General features: G+C 36.1%; 2 protein-coding genes across 6 annotated transcripts in view; one reads left to right on the top strand and one right to left on the bottom strand.

The window, feature by feature from the left end:
* LOC114365532 (uncharacterized) overlaps positions 1-4,534 on the bottom strand; it is a 52,065-nt gene extending 47,531 nt beyond the window's left edge. For all 3 annotated transcript variants that reach the window (XM_028322130.1, XM_028322129.1, XM_028322131.1), the window contains exons 1-2: positions 4,260-4,534; positions 3,875-4,044 (exon numbers count right to left, since the gene is read on the bottom strand). In XM_028322130.1, coding sequence (XP_028177931.1) covers positions 3,875-4,044; positions 4,260-4,471 — 382 coding nt within the window. In that variant the 5' untranslated portion in view covers positions 4,472-4,534. The remainder of the gene's footprint in view (positions 1-3,874; positions 4,045-4,259) is intronic.
* A 543-nt stretch (positions 4,535-5,077) lies between these two features.
* On the top strand, positions 5,078-18,345 carry srl (PGC-1 family member spargel). 3 transcript variants are annotated; one of them, XM_028322121.1, is made up of 8 exons: positions 5,078-5,444; positions 9,192-9,391; positions 9,688-11,085; positions 11,161-13,661; positions 14,201-14,329; positions 14,951-15,091; positions 16,166-16,302; positions 17,168-18,345. In XM_028322121.1, the coding sequence occupies exons 2-8, from the start codon at positions 9,194-9,196 to the stop codon at positions 17,323-17,325; spliced, it is 4,662 nt and encodes a 1,553-aa protein (XP_028177922.1). In that variant the 5' UTR covers positions 5,078-5,444; positions 9,192-9,193; the 3' UTR covers positions 17,326-18,345. The 3 variants fall into 3 exon arrangements, with proteins under 3 accessions (XP_028177922.1, XP_028177925.1, XP_028177924.1); XM_028322123.1 differs by lacking the exon at positions 5,078-5,444 and adding an exon at positions 6,010-6,094; XM_028322124.1 differs by lacking the exons at positions 16,166-16,302; positions 17,168-18,345 and adding an exon at positions 15,466-15,538.
* Positions 18,346-19,163: the final 818 nt, after the last annotated feature.

Here is a 19,163-nt window from a genome sequence, read left to right on the forward strand (position 1 = left end):
AAACAACAAACTAATATTATAAATGCGAAAGTAACTCTGTCTGTCTGTCTGTCTGTCTGTCTGTCTGTCTGTCTGTCTGTCTGTCTGTCTGTCTGTTACGCTTTCCCGCTTAAACCTCGCAACCGATTTTGATGAAATTTGGCATAGAGATAGTTTGAGTCCCGGGAAAGAACATAGGATAGTTTTTATCCCGGTTTTTGAAACAGGGACGCGCGCGATAAAGTTTTTCTGTGACAGACAAAATTCCACGCGGGCGAAGCCGCGGGCGGAAAACTAGTAAATAAATAAATCTTTATTAATTTCTTCACAAGTAAGTTTTCAATTACAAGTACATAACAATATAACGCATTTGTAAACAATATTACTTATTGTGAAGACTGGTGCTTGATATGGGTTGAGACAACCTGTATACAAGACACCAGGTCTCCACCTCTTAGTATGTGTGTTATAAAATGCTTTAAAAACTTCAAAACTTCGAATCACGTGAAATGTTATTGATGATCAATGATCATATTGATCATACCTACTAAAGTTTACCTCGGTAGTTTGTACGCAAAAGCTCTCACAGATCCCTTGAATTTTAACAATTTCAGATTAAAATTTTTAGCAGCAATCCCGGTTTCAATTCCCGACGGGGGCTAATCTGAGCTCAAGAATTTTATTAACCACGGACCATGAACGATTTACTTGTCCCAGACCTACTAGTAGGTAGATTAGTATAATTTGTGGTTGACTGGCAGAGAATGCCATCTGGCATTAAGTCCGCCACTGCACAGCATAATGTGCAAAAGTATAAATAAATTAATTAAATCGAAATGTGTAGGTAGGTACAGTAAAATTATATTTTTTACTTTTATTAACTTCATTATAACTTAAAATTAACAAACATACAATTAATTACAATGACACCTAAGCGATTGTTCTTAGCAAACTCACATCACTGAAAATACTGAAATACCTAAACTACCTTTCAGACTTAAATGTAAAAACAACATCGTTCCTAAATGAACATAAATACCACATACCTACCTACTTACGAGAAACATGACTTACTTTTAGGCAGTTGATTATAAAGCTTTGATTAATCACCACGGTGATAAGTGAACGGGTAAAAATACCAGGCGATTACTAAGTAGCAGATAATGTATTTTGGGGAAACTCATTCAATTATTAACATTATCTATTATTGTACTAAGCACACCTTGTCTAAGCAATCGCTCATTTAACAATAGAAATTGTGAAAGGATCAAAATAAAGGTCGGTTTCTATTGTTTACCAAAAGTAGAGTTTTTAGAGGATAAGTAGGTAGGTTATAATAGAAAGATAAGTTTATTAACACGTGTGAAAAGTAGGCTTTATGATAAAAAATGTATGGGGAAAAATCCCACGCGAAGAATTTTGAAGACATAAAAGTACCTAAGTACATAATTTATGATTTTACGTACTTAGGTAATACAAAGTTAATGTCTGCATTTTGGTTGAAAATGAAATATAAATACAGTGTGAGTCACGTTAAAGTGTACATATTATGAAAATAGATGAAACTAGACCTATTTTTATCGACAAAAAAGAGATCAAAATTTTTTTGAGTTTAAACGATCATTGCAAACGTTGTGATAGGGATAGAGACATGCGATTTTAGGTTTTACGAAGGTAATACGATAGAGAATAATACAAAGTAATAAAAACCACCGGTTATAGGGGCATTTTTTGGAGAAATTTATCAAATAACCAAGAAAACACGAATTTTAAAGCAGATTTTTTTCAAAAGGTCCTATCATTTTTTATTATTTTTTGGCCTTTTTTGTGTATTTTATGTATTTTTTTAGTATTGCCTGTTATTTAGCATTATTACTATTTTTATTTTATCAGGATATACCGCTTAGTTTAAAAATTATTCCGTTTTCTTTACAATAAGTAATTGGAAGAAAAAAAATTCTATAAAAAATAAAAAAAATCTCAAAAAATTTTTGACCTCTTTTTTGTCGATAAAAATAGGTCTAGTTTCATTTATTTTCATATTATGTACACTTTAACGTGACTCACACTGTATAAAATATTAAGGTCTATTTTTTATCTTTATATTCAATTTGAATAAGTCGAACTGTCTAAGACGGGAATCGAACCCACGATTTAGTTTGAGTAGAGACTCTGATTGCCAAGAAATTTTAATTAACTATGTTTTTATCATTTTATAAGATTTAGAAAGTAAGATAAAATAAATGAGGCACGGTAGGTCTAAATGGGCTAAATACACTGGTCATCACAAAAATCGACCCTCCCGCGACAAGCACTTTCAAACGTAAGTATGCATCCCCACTTCCCACCAATATTGGCTTTTCTATGTATGTTCACCGATTACTCCTTCAATTGTAGACCGATTTTCTAAATTCTTTTTTTGTTCGATAGGGTAGACTTCTGAGGTGGTCCCATTGTCACCAAGTCAGGATCTGATGATGGGATCCTAGGGAAATCGAGGGCAACCCTCAAATTTTATAGGCACGTATATCGTTTTTCAAACTTTTTCTTAAGTTATTTAAGTATTTGCTCCTGGAAATCATCATCTCATATTGATGAGCTGATGATAGAAGGTAAAACTCCTTAATGCTTAGGAGTTGGAGGATAATTCTTTTAATTTTATAGATAAGTATAGTTTCTAAAGTTATTCAAGTGTTTACATCAGATATTCATCATCTCATCATGATGAATTGGTCATGGTAGGTAGGACAACTCCTTAATTATTTGGAGTTGGAGGATAATTCTTTAAATATTATAAGTACAAATAGACCAACAGTTGTATTCTTTCATGTTTTTAAGGTGGGCTGACGGTTTAAGGTCTTTTTAGGTTTCCTGTAAGGTAACCTGTATTTTGTAGGGAATATTATTTACACTAGACATGAAGAATATGGTGTCAATGTACTGCCTACCTTCAGTGGTAACATCAAGGTAATAATTAGTTAACTAAAAAGCAAGAAATAAGTAAAATTTTATAAAAAAAAATAAAACCGACTCCAAAAAACCTACACTAAAAAGTAGAAAAAAATTACTAATTTCCTACTTATTTATTAATCTAAGCTTATTTATTAGGACGAATTAATATTTATGTAGGTACCTATACCATGATTGATACTTTTGGAGTCGGTGCAGGCAAACTTTACATGTTTCATAATCTTGGCACCGACTCCAGTAGTATCAATCATGGTATAGTTACCTACAAAATATTAATTCGTCCTAATAAATAAGTAGGAAATTAGTAATTATTTTTCTACTTTTTTCAAGTCACATTTGTTGTATATGGCGTTTTTGTTAATCGTTTATTAAGAAATTAAATGTGATTTTCTTTAAGGATATTTATTGGGCTTTCAAAATTAACACCAATATTGTTGGGGCACCATGATTGTGTCAGTAGAAACGAGTTTTCCTGTAAAACGTAGGTGGGTCGATTTTTGTGATGACCAGTATAGTTACATAATTACCTACTTTTCTAAAGAATTTCATTAATTAATTAGTTTTTGCGAAAATTCTACTCATTTAGTTAAGTGTATAAATTAGCTAATTACTCACTTAAGTAATAAGTGCTTTTGGTTAGAAAGTTTAGTACTTATTATACTTACTTAGGTAAGTATCTACCTACGTAATTGTCTAAGGTGATTATTACGCGTACTACTCAAATGATTACATTAACTAATTTACTATTTCTTAACTTCTAAAAGAAAATAAAAAAAATGAATTTAATAAATCATCAACATTGGGATTCGAACCCGCGATCTAAAATTTCAATCAAGTCTAATCGTCAACTCTCCGCGCCATGCGAAATGTCAAAACCGTTCAATGTTGCCATTTTATAAATAACCACAGATGATAAAATTAATACCTTGTATGAGCCTCAGTCGCTCCAGTTTGCTCTTCCTTCTTTCTGTACACATCACATACATGACTCCAGCTAAATTCTTGCATTCAAGTTGAGTTTGTAAGGCGCCAATTTTTTCTTGGCGTTCTCTGTGCGCCTCGCGAAGCATAAACGATGTTCTCACTTGCTCATTTCTGATAAAATAGCATTAATAAAATTACACACCTATTATAATACTATTACAAATTCTAACTACGGTAAAATAGTTTTAAAACCTTGAACTGTATTCAGAAACTAGCTTAAACCTCGTTTCAAAGTCTGTGTTTAGCTGAATTTCAAAAGTTTTGGACAAATCTCAGGCTGATTCTACTAAAACTTAACTGAATTACGTATTTGCTACAAAACATACTGTAAAATATAGTCAAATTTGTCCTTCAGGTCATTCGTTTCTCCTTCCAGCTTCTGGAGAAATTCACGCCGCAAAACTGCTTCTCTTTCTAACATCATCCTTTCAATTTCTTCAGGATTCTTTGAATCCTTCATTTTTTCAAGGTCATTTAAACATGTGCAATCAACGCATGCTTTCGGTGCTTCAGCAACAGTTTTGGATACGGCGTCCATGTTTACCGAGGATACTGCAGGAGAACATTGTTCTTCTCTTATGACCTCAAGGACTTCTGTGTTTTCTAACGCACGTTCGTGACTTGAATGTCGAGACATCTGTATGATAAAGAAATTAATAATATTATCCAGATAGAGTTAGGAACTTAATGAACAAAATTTAGTTAACTCTATTTAGTTTTACTTTTGTTTAATATTTTTGATGCTGTTATGTGTCGCTGAATAAAATATTTCATTTTCATTCATTTCATTTTTTCAAAATTAATACCACGACGCGACGTCATACTTTCATATTTTAGCAGCAACGGATTTTTTTTTCATTAGAATGAAACTTTATCTACATTTGGGTCTACATATTTGTAAAATATTACCACATCCTTCTTTAAAAACGCTGCCTCTGAGATAAGCTCACCTATTCAAAACAAAGTGAATTCAAAGAAATGACTGTATTGTTCTAGGTCTTTTGTAATTACCAGGTAGATGGGTGAGACGGGCGAGCGAGAACAATACTTTCACCTACAGGAGCGAGCGAAAGGGATTATTTTGGAGGCGTTATTTCCCCCTCCACTTTATTTTTACTTTGGCAAAGGACCGCTCGACAGGACAGTTTTTGAATCAGTTAAGTTTGTGACTCCATCGGAGTAACATCGTCTTATTTCTGCTAATATTTCAAAGTGTTAACTTTTGAAAGTCCTAGCGTATCGGAACTTTTCATACGTCAACGATTTTGACGTAAGAAATTTCATATAGGGCAACATCGTAAGTCGGAATTTTGCTGTCGTGAAGTTCGTAACATGTGATGTTTCGTAAAGTGTTAATTTTTTACGAAAAACAATTTTAAATGAACTGTGCTGTGTTAAAATGTGCCGAAAAACTTATATGTGAGAGTGGTTTGTGTAGTGAATAGTGCTAAATTATTAAAAGTTCGTGAATAAAAATTACATGGATAAAGCCGTCACTTGAGGTTGTAAAGGTTAGTGCTTTTTTCGTCTGTTGTTTGTCTTAAAATAGATTTCTGTGCGGGTCGCAATGATATTTCAGTTTTGTTTGTGTAACGCCTTCATGTGACTTTTCAGTTTTTCATGAGACCTTGAACTAGAAATCTGTAAGAACCTTTTTTCCGCGACCAAGGTTAGGTTAGCGCGGGCGATTTATGTCATCGCACTATTGTTTGTTTTGACTGTATTTGGCTATAAATTAACATAAAATCGCGTAAAATATACTTTCTTAGTGAATGGAATATAGAAATGTGTATTTACAAGCATATATTCGGGTGAAAGAGTGCATTGAACGTGAACCTAACCTATAAACGTGCACGATATTTTGTGCACTTTTTTGCGGGGAAAAGTGAGCGAATAGTGAAACCGTTATCTCGGCTGCGTGAGGCGTGCAATAGTCGCCGTGCGGAGCGGTCAGCACGCTGTTTTAGTGTTATTTATTGTAAATCACGTGACTGCTCTTGTTTTCCCAATTTGACAGATGGGGGTATGACAAGATGGTATTTTGGCTCTTATCACCCGAAGTGACAGTATCAGTATCGCAGATTGGTGCAGTACCACTGATAATGAAGTGATTACATTAAACTTGACCAATTGACCATCAATGTGTGCAAAATGTAGAAATGTAGGTTAAAGTTTATGTTATTGTGTAGTTATCAAAAAGCTTATCAAGCAGGTGCCAAGTAGTGTTACAGTGACCTTTTAGTTGATTATATACAAATTATGTAAAGCAAGTCTTAAAACAAGTCATCAAGTCTAGAACAAAACATAACCAACAAGGAAGCATGGCATGTGGGGCCATACTAACAGAACTTTATGGTTGAAACCTGTTGCTTTCTTAGTTAGTGAAAACCTTTATCAGCTACTAAGAAACATACTAAAAATGTTATAAAAACAACATTTGTTATAAATAAACAAATAGAAAAACATTGAAGTGCCAAAATTCACAGAGCTTTTGAAAATTATGTAATTATTTTGAAATTAAGACAAAATATAAAGTTTTCTTTAGCTTAGATAAGCATAAGCAAATATGTAATAAATCAGACTACCATTCATATTTAACTACAAAAACTGTAAAGTTTTCCATTATATGATATCTTTCTCCATAATTATTTTTAAAGAATTTAAAAAACAAATAGCAAAATTAAATACCTATTTTGTGCCATACTTACAATTTTAACAAATTACATTTTCATGAAACTTTACAAGAATTGATTAAACTTTAACTGTAGATGATAATATTAACAGTTATAAAACAGTTACTTTTTTAATTTATAAGCTTTTCTTGAAGCAAACTTCTTTACTTTAAAATTCTCTAACACAAACCTATAAATTTTCATAGTTGAAAATGTTCTATTTTGTGCGACACTTAATCGTAAGGGATGATTGGGTCTAAGATTAAAATCTATACATATAAGAGAAAGTCGTGTTAGTTACTCCACTTATAACTCAAGAACGGCTGAACCGATTTAGCTGAAAATTGTCAGGGAGGTAGTTTAGAGCCAGGAGAAGGACATAGGATACTTTTTATCCCGTTCAAAATTTAAAAAAAAGTCTGCTTATTTATTGCCATTAAGGCGGAACAAAGTTCGCCGGGTCAGCTAGTACTTAATAAATAAATATCTATTTAGGTGCTATTTTAAGTAAATCACAATATACCCAGTTAATAGGAGTTCAGAAACTATCTTGTATCACATGGGATATGGAAGACTTCTAAAATTTTAAGATAAATCAGATATTCTAAACAATTCTTAGGTTCTTTAGTTAATTTAATAGTTTAAATATAAATAAAATACAATTTATCACCATACCTTGGCATAATTTATATCTTCATACAAATACTTGATAACTACTAACACTAAAAATAGGTTTTAAATTTTTATAATAATAAACTAAATTAATTTTTAAAAACTTTTACTATTTTTATAAATTTTTAAGCTTTGTTTATGTTTTGAATTTATGAAGTTTTGTGTTTTTGACGGTTGTCAGTGTGACAATGTAATTTAATTTTAAATTCAATTTGCATTTCCAATTTTGTGCCAGGATTATTTTACTCTATTAATACCAGTATAGCCTGACCAGGAACATAAAAACCCTGGCATAGAGGCGCGTCAATTGCATTTGATAGTGCAACACTGAGTACAGTCGTACGTGTTAAATTAATAGGCTAACTTTATGTATCAGGATTCAGGATTACGGGCTAATTTTATATTTTCATGAATTAACGAAAAAATATTATTATAGGTAACCTGGTTTAAATAAATAAAATGAAAACATCAATCGAGCTAGTAGGATTTATTTTATTATTCGTCAATAATAAAATTCAGAACTTGAATATTCAACTGCAATGTCTGCTCATGAACCCTTCAAACTCGGTACTTCTTTCCCAATTTCATAAAATTCAACACTTAGAAAGTGACAAAAAACTTTAAAATAGGTAGTTGAAACAAACCACAGCTAATTTTCATAGTGGACTGTACTATACGATAAACATGTCAGTCAATTTGACACCCTTGTCGGAAAAATTATTCAATGAAAATATTGTCCGAACCCTTAGTATTTCTCTTCGACAAGTACTTTAACACATTGTGAACCACTTTTCTTTCACGACTATAAAAAGATTTTAGCAATGTAATTCAAAAATCAATTGCGCACATTTAAAATAAAGTTTGTTTACACTTTGACAGCAATAGACTGACATGCAAGGTGACATGTCAATGAAGTTTTCAGTTACTGTTGCCATTAAAAGAAATTAGTACCATTAGTTTTCCGCAACATGGCGAGGGTTTTTATGTTCCTGGTCAGGCTATAAAGAGGATTTCAAATAATTTTATTATTTTAAAAACTTTTTCAGGCTTGTAAAGCCAGATCATAAGATCTCTCTTAAAAAGTTTGTTGCGGATGGGCTCTAAACTAAACAAAAAGTTTGCTGTAACAAATAAACTCAGTGTGGTCTGTAGAGTTATATTACTCAAAAATAGTGAGGATACAATATAAATCCAATTCCATCATTTATTTGCATGGGAATAAAACAATTAATTCCTGGACATTTTGCAACTTAGACCTTGTGCACCTAAATGATGTATCATATTCCTATTGAATATTGCACCTTATTTGCTTAGAGCTTAGGTCAATATTTAGATCTGTGCAGCTGACTGTGCAGTTGATAAATTAAGCACATATGGGGGAACTTTGACTAATAAATAATGTAAATTCATTCTCGATCAATGAAAGTTTTGTCCTGGTTATAAATTGGACAGTGTCCTTTAAAAGTTTAACCCCTTAATATCCTTACTCAAAGGAATCACCTTACCTCACTCAAATCCTTACTTAATTTCCAAAAATAATATACTAGCAAATAAAAAAACTTTTCCACATTTTTAACAAAGCAAACTCTCATCTAAGATTTCTAAACTCAGTAGTTTTGGTTTTGTCTTGTTAACCCATTATTTTATTTTATTATGTTACAAAACAGGACATGAATATTGTCCTGTTTTGTAACACAATACAAATACAATACATTTGCTAGTCAAAAACAATGAATGAAAGCTTATGCTAAGATTTACTTTGGTATAACGTTAAGAAATATTGTATTATTTTAGCCAATCATGGCCCTAAAATAATTGAACAGTATCTAATCTAGTATACTAGCCAAAGTGTAAACTAAAAACACATCCCAAAAAAGTCCTCAATTTTAATACCCAATTTTATCATTGTTACAGCCATGGAATCTCACATTATGAATGTGCCCTACCACCAAAGCAGATACAGGCCCATAGGGCACAAGATCATGAGAGCCACAAGCGAGTCCTCAGAGGATCAAAATAGTCCAGAATATGTCCGGCCACAGCCCCGGTATGAGCCGAGGCATTACGAGGAGGAATGTGAAGAGCCAGATTGGAGCATAAACAACCAACAAGCTGTAAGTTATTTTGATTTAAAGTTTTTATGTAGTTGTGATAAGGGCTATTTTCCAATAAAATGTAAAGCTTGATGTGCTGTCCTACGTACTGACAATTTTCCTGAAATTAACCTTAAAATAAGGATATTAAAGTATAAAATACATTGCAGAATTTCGTCATTTATTGGTAGGTTGATGTAACTGATCAATTTGCATGTCAAAAGACTGAAAAATGTACTTACTACACCAAAATAAGGTCATAATGAAATATGATTCAACATTCACTTGTGTTCAAAGTTTGTGAATTACTTTTACAGGTGGTTGTTGACCCAACAAGGCAGGACTCCAGTTCCGAAGATGAGAATGAGGAACAACTTGAAATTGAGGAAGTTCAAGTTGATATGAACAGATCAGACCCAGGTATTCTTCAACTGGCGGTGTCCAATAATTCACTAGTAGAAGGACGAGACTATGAAATCATCCAGGTATACGCAGTACATCCAGATTTAGATCTTGATTCAGATGAGGATGAACAAAGCAACTACGGTATACAGGACAAATCCTCAGATGTAGAATATGTCAGCATTGATGATGTTCAAGGAGAGGAGAACACAGAAAACTACCAAGAAGAAATTAGTATCGATATTGACGGTCCAGTAGTTTCAAACGTAGATGAATATTTTATCAAAAATAACGATAACATACTGGAGGTAAAAGATGAACCAGTGGTTCAAGATGTTGATGAGTATTTCATCAAAGAAGAAAAAGCGCCACCCACAATTCCATATGTTGACGACTTTTTTATAAAGCACAAAGTTCCAGAAGAAGATAGCACGGTCTTCCGCATTGAGAAACAAACTCTGAAAACAGAAGAACTTTTCCCGACAGTCACTAAAAAAGAGGAACCAGTGCAAGAGGAACAAATGGATCACGATCCGATTAACGAATCGGATTTAGAAGTGTTGCCAAACATTGAAGAATTGAAAAACTTTCTGTTTGACATGAATTACTCCAAACTGAAAAATGGGCAAAGGTCACTGTCTGTTCCACATTCACCTATGAATATTTGTATGGATGTAGATGATGCCAAAACGTGCTTGAGCTTCGAAGATCTGAACCTCGATCTTTCTGATCTTGCCTTTGACGATAAAGATAAATCTGACGTCAGCGCTGGCAAAAGTGACGATATTCCGCGCACACTGACCGAAGAAGATATCAACAGCTTTTTAATAACAAGCAAACCTGAAAAATCGGGTGCCAATGCTGTCATTAAGAATGAGGATGATCTCAGCCCAGTTGATATGGATATGGACAGGCCAGTTGAGTCCTCAATACCCACTACAAAACCGCCAGTTGTTAAGAAGTTTACAAACTACCGTCCAAAACGCTCGTCGACACCTATATCTGAACCTAACGTCCTTGACTATTGCGTGGAAAAGTCGGTGAAGAAAGAAATTCCTGACATCAAGACTGAGTGTGACGATTTCGTCGATGTAGAGTCCTGCAATGATACAGTCATCCCCGTTTTAGAAGCGAACAATTTGAACTCGCTCCTAGAGCAGTTCGAAGCCACTGAAAAGCTCAACACAAAATCAAAAAAGTCTTCCTCAAAACCTAATGATAAAATCAAGGGTTCCAGCAAAAGCCTCACGAACGGGATGCGACAGCAAGATGCAGGGGTCCAGTTGAACAAGACGAAGATGCGACAAATACTGGTAAGTACATAACCCACATTTTGATGTGTTCAATTTCAACAAACGAACACATTGAAACCAAATAAATTCTTTCAGATGCCGACGACTGTTAACACTGCGGTCAAACGGTCGCCAAGTCCTGTTCAATCTGATCACGACTACTGCACATCGAAGAAACGGCACAGCCTGCCCAATCTGAAGGGAGGACAAAGCTTGCTAAAACCCGAAGTGCTTTCCAGCAACAATAGGATCCTTAGTTCTAGGCATAGGTCGTGTAAAAACAAAAAGATAGACTATAACCTAAGCAGTGACGAAGAAAGTGATAAGTGTTCAAAGAACAAAAAAGTGAATAAAGACGATAGTGACGTTAAATCAAAAAGGTGTGTTAAACAACCAGTGAAACCGCTAGCACAGTCAACGTGCCGGAAAAAACTTTCGCCTCCGCACAGTGCGACAAACGACACTAATAAAGGAATTTCTGTGATTAAAAGTGCTTGTAAAGCAGAAAGTGATAAATCAAGTCAAAATTCTAATGGTAGCATTAAATTAACTATTATTAATAAATCAGCAGTCATACTGAATTCCTGTGATGTTGAAGACTCTCAGAAAAATAACAAAGTAGGTGATAAGCAAAAGAGTGATAAACACAATAGTGTTAAATCTAAGTCGGTTAAAGAAGTCAAAGACAAAGATGTAGATAGCAATAAATCCAAGAGTGTAAATATTAAACAAAGTCCTCCTGTTGTAGTTAAAGAAGAGCCCCGTCCAAAAGAGGACAACTTTTATACAGCTCTCTTTCCAAACAAACATGACGTCCAAATACCACATGCTATGGTGAAGAAGGAAGAAAAAAGGCCTTTTGATGAAGAATTGCAACGAATATCAGAGATAACGTGCAAAAAAGAATCCGAACAGCCAGTTAGAAAGAGGAAACTTAATCTTCAGGAATATAAGCTGAGGAGAGGAGTAAGCTCCAACGCAAGTTCCACCACTGTTAGTCCAGAAGCCATATTCCCGGACATGCCACACTTAGACAAGAACTTAAAAGCTTTGGTTCCGTCTAAGCCACGCGTTGTAGAACCAGAGGCTCCAAAGGTTATATTTGACCCAATCCGCGAAGCATCTAGAAAAATATTGATGAACACCAAAAAACAGAAAGCCGAGGCAATGAGGAAACGTGACGAAGATATCGTGATGAGCAAAATTCCGAAGGTAGAGAATTTGCAACTACAGCCGCTAATCAGCGATGCCGAGATGATGAAGATTGTAGGCATGGCGCCCGCGGAATGTTTGCCACTGCCTATCCCGGAGAAGCCCCAGGCACTCGCGGATTACGAGGAAATCATACTTGTCAGTGTGGGAATAAACACAGACGAACAAGTATTTAAAGAGTTACTCCCTCCTTCACCACCTCCAGTTAAAAGAAAATCGAAGTCGCCTCCATGTGACGCCAAAATTAACTTTAAAATAAAAAAATCTGACCACATCCTCAAACAAAACGTTTTCGATAGCGTAAAACATGAGAAACGTAGCCCAACGGATGACAAAAAGCACGGCACTAGAATCGATAAAGAACGATACAAAGACATAACGGCTGCCTTGAAAAGTGTCGAGAAACAAGTGGACACGAAAATTTCCAGCAATTCACTTTTCGCTAGCATTCAAGATGTTGTTATGAAAAAGGCGCCAGAAGAAAGTGAGTCTAAACAGCCGAAATTGGCGTCTCCAACAGAAAAACGTGTTCCGTTAAAATATAATAAGACTACCATTGTACGTGATTATGACCCACAAGCAGAGCACGGCGAAGACAAAGTGATTCTACATTTGGGCAAAGGCCGAAGTAAACCTACGTCATGCAGCATAGTAACTCAGACAGAAGTCACAGCATGCACAGAATTAACAGCGCTGACAGCTAACATGAGCATTTCCCAGGAAATACCAAAACAAAGGAGGACTAGAAAACGCAATGATAGCGACATGTCGATGTCCAGCGAAGGTAGTCCAGTCAGGCCGTGCAAAGTAGCTAAAGCTGAGGAAAAAGTAGTGGTCAAACAGAAAGAAACGCGCACAGAGAAGCGTTCACAGTCGAAGGAAAAGCGCTCGAGGTCGAAAGATCGCTATGAATCTAAATACAGGAGGCGTTCGCGGTCTCACAGTCGTAGGAGACGACGATCGCACAGCCGAAGCAGGTCTCGCTCGCGCGGTCGCTACAGGCGGTATAGGCGTTCCGACTCGCCTTACAAGAGGAAAAGGCGGTCGCGATCGCCGTACCGCAGACGCTCGTCGTCGTCGCGTCGGTCCCCATCGGGTCGTCGGTCACCGTCAGGTCGTCGGTCCGCTAACGATCGCCGGTCACCAGTTCGCCGATCGCCTACTCCTCGTCGCTCGCCGTCCGTGCGACGCGACCACCGCCGCTCCCGATCTCGCTCAAGACAAACGGATCCGAAAAGATCAAAAAGCCCCGTAGTTAAAAAAACAAAACTCAGCCCGCGGATATCGTTGGATAAAACCAACGGGAACGATAAGAAGGCGCCTAAATCCATGACCCCGCCTTTGAGGAAGCCGACTGTCTCTGAAAGCTCCGATTCTTCCACAAGGTAATTTTAGGCTCGTGTTATGAAACTACGCTCAAAACTCGATTCAAACTCAAGCATGGATTCAGGTCTCTGATTGGTCCATTCATAAACCAATCATTGACTCCAATCCATCCCTGGGTCCATATTGAAACTTGGGCGTCGATTCAGAATGTAGGCCTCTTATGAAGCATGTTAGTTTTCGTAATTTTAAATGATGTAGGAACTAAAAAAGGTCGGATGGTCATGTGATGAGATGTGTGAACTATGTAGGAATCTCAAGTGCGGATAAAAGCAAATAGAGGGAAAAAATGTGCGAATATAACATTACGTTTGTGGTGTACAGTGTTCGATTATACGAAGGCGTTCGATTACCCTGAAATGTGTTGCAAAGTGCGTGTGTTCTCAAATTATTGTGAAAACTCAGTCCTGTTTGTTTTAATAACCAAACTACTTTCGTATTATTTCCAAAAATCATTTTTAAAACAATTAATTAATGTTATAATCTTAATAAACTAAGGGGTCTCCCGCAGGGTACTAATCTAAGTCCATTGTTATTCCAGCTCTTCTTCCTCGTCGTCGTCATCTTCGTCATCCAGTTCGGATGACTCGATGGACTCCGGGCGCTCGTGCAGCCCTTACAAGCGGGATGATTACAGGACAAAGTACCGCAGCTTCAGCTCTGAAGACAGGTCAGTGTTTTAAATAACTATTTTACTATGCGAAATGACAATGACTATTGTAATAGATTTGAGGAGTAACAAGTAATTCAAATTTTCAATCGTGTCTTCCATAGAATATGGAATCCCATTCAATGTTGAGTAGTTGGCATTTGTGACACTGATTTTCTTTCTTTCTAATAAATATAGATTACAATTCTGATGAAAATCATTGTATTATTCAGCTCAATTTAGTCTAACATAGTTTCTTGCCTGTAATTTTGAAATACAATGAAATAAACGTTCTTATACAGGGTGTTAGGTAAATGGGTATATGAGCCGACTCTAGCCCATGTTAACATGGTCATATAAATGGTATGGTGAAGTCAGAAAATTGATATCATCATTTAATTTTTTTTAATTTTCATACAAAATAAATTTTATAAAATCCGATTTGTATGAAAATAAAAACAATTAAAATGAAGATATCAATTTTCTGACTTCACCGTACCATTTATATGACCATGTTAACATGGGCTATTGTCGGCTCATATACCCATTTACCTAACACCCTGTATAATATTTTCCCTACTTAATAAAAGACTTATCTCTGATTGTCATTTGATGTGATGTTAACCTATCTCTTTCTTGCAGAGAGAGCAACACGCCTGTGGAAGAGAGACGGATAGTGTTCGTGGGCAAACTTGAGAAGGATATAACAAAGGTGGCGCTGCGGTCGCTTTTCTCTAAGTTCGGGCACGTTATGGAAGTGCGCCTTCATAGCAAGGAGGATGGGTAAGTTGATTAACATTTTTAGATCTTATTTACTTGTAAAAGGGAGTGTGAGTTTACATCAAAAGTCCTCATTAGTATGGCTTCGTGACGTACCAATCAAAGTTATAAAGTCCCTATTACCTGAGTATAAGAACACAAAATAACACCTATCTTCCATGCTATTGAATAATGAAGCAATTTGTACCTTCATCTACCAATTTAGACCTTAACGTACACGTCATTAAACCCATTTTTTTCTACACAGCACCCGCTACGGATTCGTGACGTACCAGCGACCTCTATTTATAGATACGCTAAAACTTTTTTTCCATACCTTTCATCTACCAATTTAGACCTTAAAATACACGCTATTAAACTCATTTTCCTCTACACAGTACCCGCTACGGCTTTGTGACGTACAAGCGCGCTCACGAATTAATTCATCGACATTAGATCCATGCTCGAATTGAAAGTTATGAAGTCCCTATAACTTACGCATTAGAGTACAAAATATACCTGACTTCTGACTCATCTGCCAGATACCATTATCTACCAATTTAAACCCTAAAGTACACTTCATTAAACTTGTTTTCCTGTACCACAGTACCCGCTACGACTTCGTGACGTACCAGCGCCCTCTATTTATAGATACGCTAAAACTTTTTTTCCATAACTTTCATCTACCAATTTAGACCTTAAAATACACGTCATTAAACTCATTTTGCTCCACACAGTACCCGCTACGGCTTTGTGACGTACCACCGCGCTCACGAATTAATTCATCGACATTAGATCCATGCTCTAATTGAAAGTTATGAAGTCCCTATGACTTACGCATTAGAGTACAAAATACACCTGACTTCTGACTCATCTGACAGATACCTTTATAATTATGTTGCGTAATTATGTTGCTGTCGCGCTCGCACACTCACTGCGGGCGCCCGTCGCACAGTCGCGACAGCAACATAATTACGCGCGAGCGATAGGGATGGGTAGCTTGGGGTCATTGGACGGGATTCTACGTGCTCACGGACCAGGCTTTACCAATTTAAACCCTAAAGTACACGTCATTAAACTTGTTTTCCTGTACCACAGTACCCGCTACGGATTCGTGACGTATCAACGCGCCCGTGACGCGTGGTCGGCAGTGGAGGCGGCTAGCACATTCCCGCAGTATGACGTCGGCTTTGGAGGCAGGAGGGCTTTCTGCAGGCAGAGCTATGCGGATCTTGGTGAGTTGTGTGCCTTATGCTGTTGGTTTTAGGGTTCAGAATGACTGGTAGAGACTTTTACCGCAGAAGGCCTTTCTGCAAGTGGTTTGTGTGCCTTATGCCGTTGGTTATAGGGTTTGGAAAAGATTGATTTGTAATGTGCTGTACTTTTTGGATTCAATGGAGTAAACTTCTTGTATTGACTGGAACTTTGTGGCGTGTAAATAGTCACACCAGGCGGGATCTTAATCGGATCCAAATTACCTTCCCAAATAATTTTGCCTGCGGAGGAGAATAGCTGGTCCCACTAACCTCTGAGACAATCTCGGGTCCCCTTCAGCCAGCTTGACCACCGCTGGCACCGGGACACTCCGGAACGAAGACGGATCGAAGAGATTTCCCAAAGACGTTTACTGCCGGACAAAGGCCTCCTCCAAGGAATTCCATCCCCACTAGATGGTCGATCCACTAAAGAGGCTTTTTACTACGTTTTCCGATCCTTGGTCGCCATATGAGAATCCAACGGCTATCAGTTCCACGAGCTATGTGCCCCGCCCACTGCCTCTTTAAATCGTTGGGGTATCGATTCCTAGCAGTTCCAGATATGAACACTGTCAGAAACATAAAAAAAACTCATAAAACTGATTTATTTTTGCAAATAGGCTATTAAAAAGCACTTTTACACGTCCCAGTATTAACCCTACCACTGGTTCGGGACAAATTAAAGATACTTTCACAGTAAATCTTATGGCCATGTGTTTGAGCAGAATAGTCACTGTAGTGTACTAACTTAAATGAGTATTTAAAAGTTCTCTCCTTGTCCCTCGTCACCAGAGAAAACGGGAACATCCGAACATTGTTCTAATTTAAATTTAATCTCCAACAGACGGCTTAGAAGCAAAATACACCGAAAGCGCCTTCCACGGGCAGGCGGCGTTGCCAGCTCGCCGCACCGACGACATGTCGTTCGAGCAAATGCTGCTCGAAATGAAGAAAAAACTCAGCCAACGCAAGGGCGAGAAGAAACGGGACGACAAACCTTGACGGTGGCTGTGCCCCGCCATCCTAAACCTCGCCGTCCAATGCCTACGGCTGACGCTCGGGTGAGTGCAATGACACTGACAGCTGTCAAAGTGACAGCCGTCAAACTGACAGCTGCTAAACTGACAGATGTCAATGCGTACGCCGACCTCGAGAATTTTGCTCACACAGTGTACCTTCTTTTTTATTCCTTTAGAATAATTTTTAGTACATTCTCCTTTCCTTTTAGTTTAGTCGGATTACCTCAATGTAAATAATATTATTAGTTTGTACAATTTTGTGTAGATTTTTTTTGTGCGTACATAGTTGTTATGTATAACTATTAACACTACCTCTTATGATTTTCGACAGTAGTTGTGAATTGACCGAACGGCGGTCGGCACTGCCATCGTTTTCGTAGCAACAAATAGGAACAAAACTTGATATTTGTTCCAACGATTTATCATTAAGGAGAATCCTATAACTTTACACGTTTAGAAGATTATTGAAAAGAGGCTTATTTAAAATTACAATAAATAATTTTAGTGGCTGTAAATTTAGTGCGAGGAAAAGTAACGACCAGAGAAATTATGGTGCTTGAAAGACTTAAAAGGTATTAAAATCGTAAATTAGAATCATGTAGGACCATTGATCTATTTTATTTGATTAAAAACCTTCTTGCGTTTTATATTTTATGACTCTGGTCTCCGTTTCTTTTTTTAGTCGACTTCAGACTGCTGTGTTACCATGCTTAAATATTTCGTTGTATAATATTATTGCAATATGTAAATATTTTGTATGTAAGGAAATTTAAATAAGTAAACAAAAATTAGTGGTAACTGGTGTTTAACGTTAAGTTTTAGTAGCCATTTTGTTTTCTGTTACGGATGTGACGTCAGAGATATTTTTTAAATAAATCATCCATCACTTTGTTGATCAATTAAAAAAAACTGGCTGATTTCGTTTTAACTATCGCTTACATTTAAATTAAAACGCAAAAAAAAGAAAATATTTTTTACGCAATTTAAAGAAATCATTGTTACAATCGTACAAATGATTCAAAAAAAAGTTATATAGATTTAGATATACAGGGTGTTTGGCGCATCGTGTGCCAAAATGATTTGGCGGATAGAATGGGTCATTTCCTATATTTTCATCCCCCATAACACGTTCCACGCCAGGCGGCTACTTTTATATTAACTTTTTTAATAATTTCACCAAAATACCCAAATCGCGTCATTTAATTTCGATTTAAAAAAAAACTACTAGGCGTAGCCTCAAAGTAAATATTTTGTTTTGACGTGCATTGATGTAGGGTTGCATCAAATCTAAATTTACTGGCAAATATCATCTAGTTTTTTTTTAATTCAGCTTTAAAGTTTTCCGAAAAGTTAAAAATGGACTGAACATTAAGGTTTACATGGCTATATTTTTTTTTTAAAAGAGATAGCGATCTTCGGATTTTATCAAAACTTCTCTAGTCTATCCCCATTCAAACGGTATACTAATCTTGTTTAAATAATAACAACAACTTCACAAATTCCTTAAATTAGTGCATTGACTCTACTCTGACTGATTTGCGAAATTTGTGTTAATAGCCCCTTTTTGTGTGAATAGCACGTTAAAACACAAATTTCGCAAATCAGTCCGAGTAGAGTCAATGCACTAATTTAAGGAATTTGTGAAGTTGTTGTTATTATTTAAACAAGATTAGTATACCGTTTGAATGGGGATAGACTAGAGAAGTTTTGATAAAATCCGAAGACCGCTATCTCTTTTAAAAAAAAAATTATAGCCATGTAAACTTAAATGTTCAGTCCATTTTTAACTTTTCGGAAAACTTTAAAGCTGAATTAAAAAAA

Source organism: Ostrinia furnacalis, unplaced genomic scaffold (assembly GCF_004193835.3).
Source record: "Ostrinia furnacalis isolate ACB-3 unplaced genomic scaffold, ASM419383v2 OfSCF7596, whole genome shotgun sequence".
Lineage (NCBI taxonomy): Eukaryota > Metazoa > Arthropoda > Insecta > Lepidoptera > Crambidae > Ostrinia > Ostrinia furnacalis.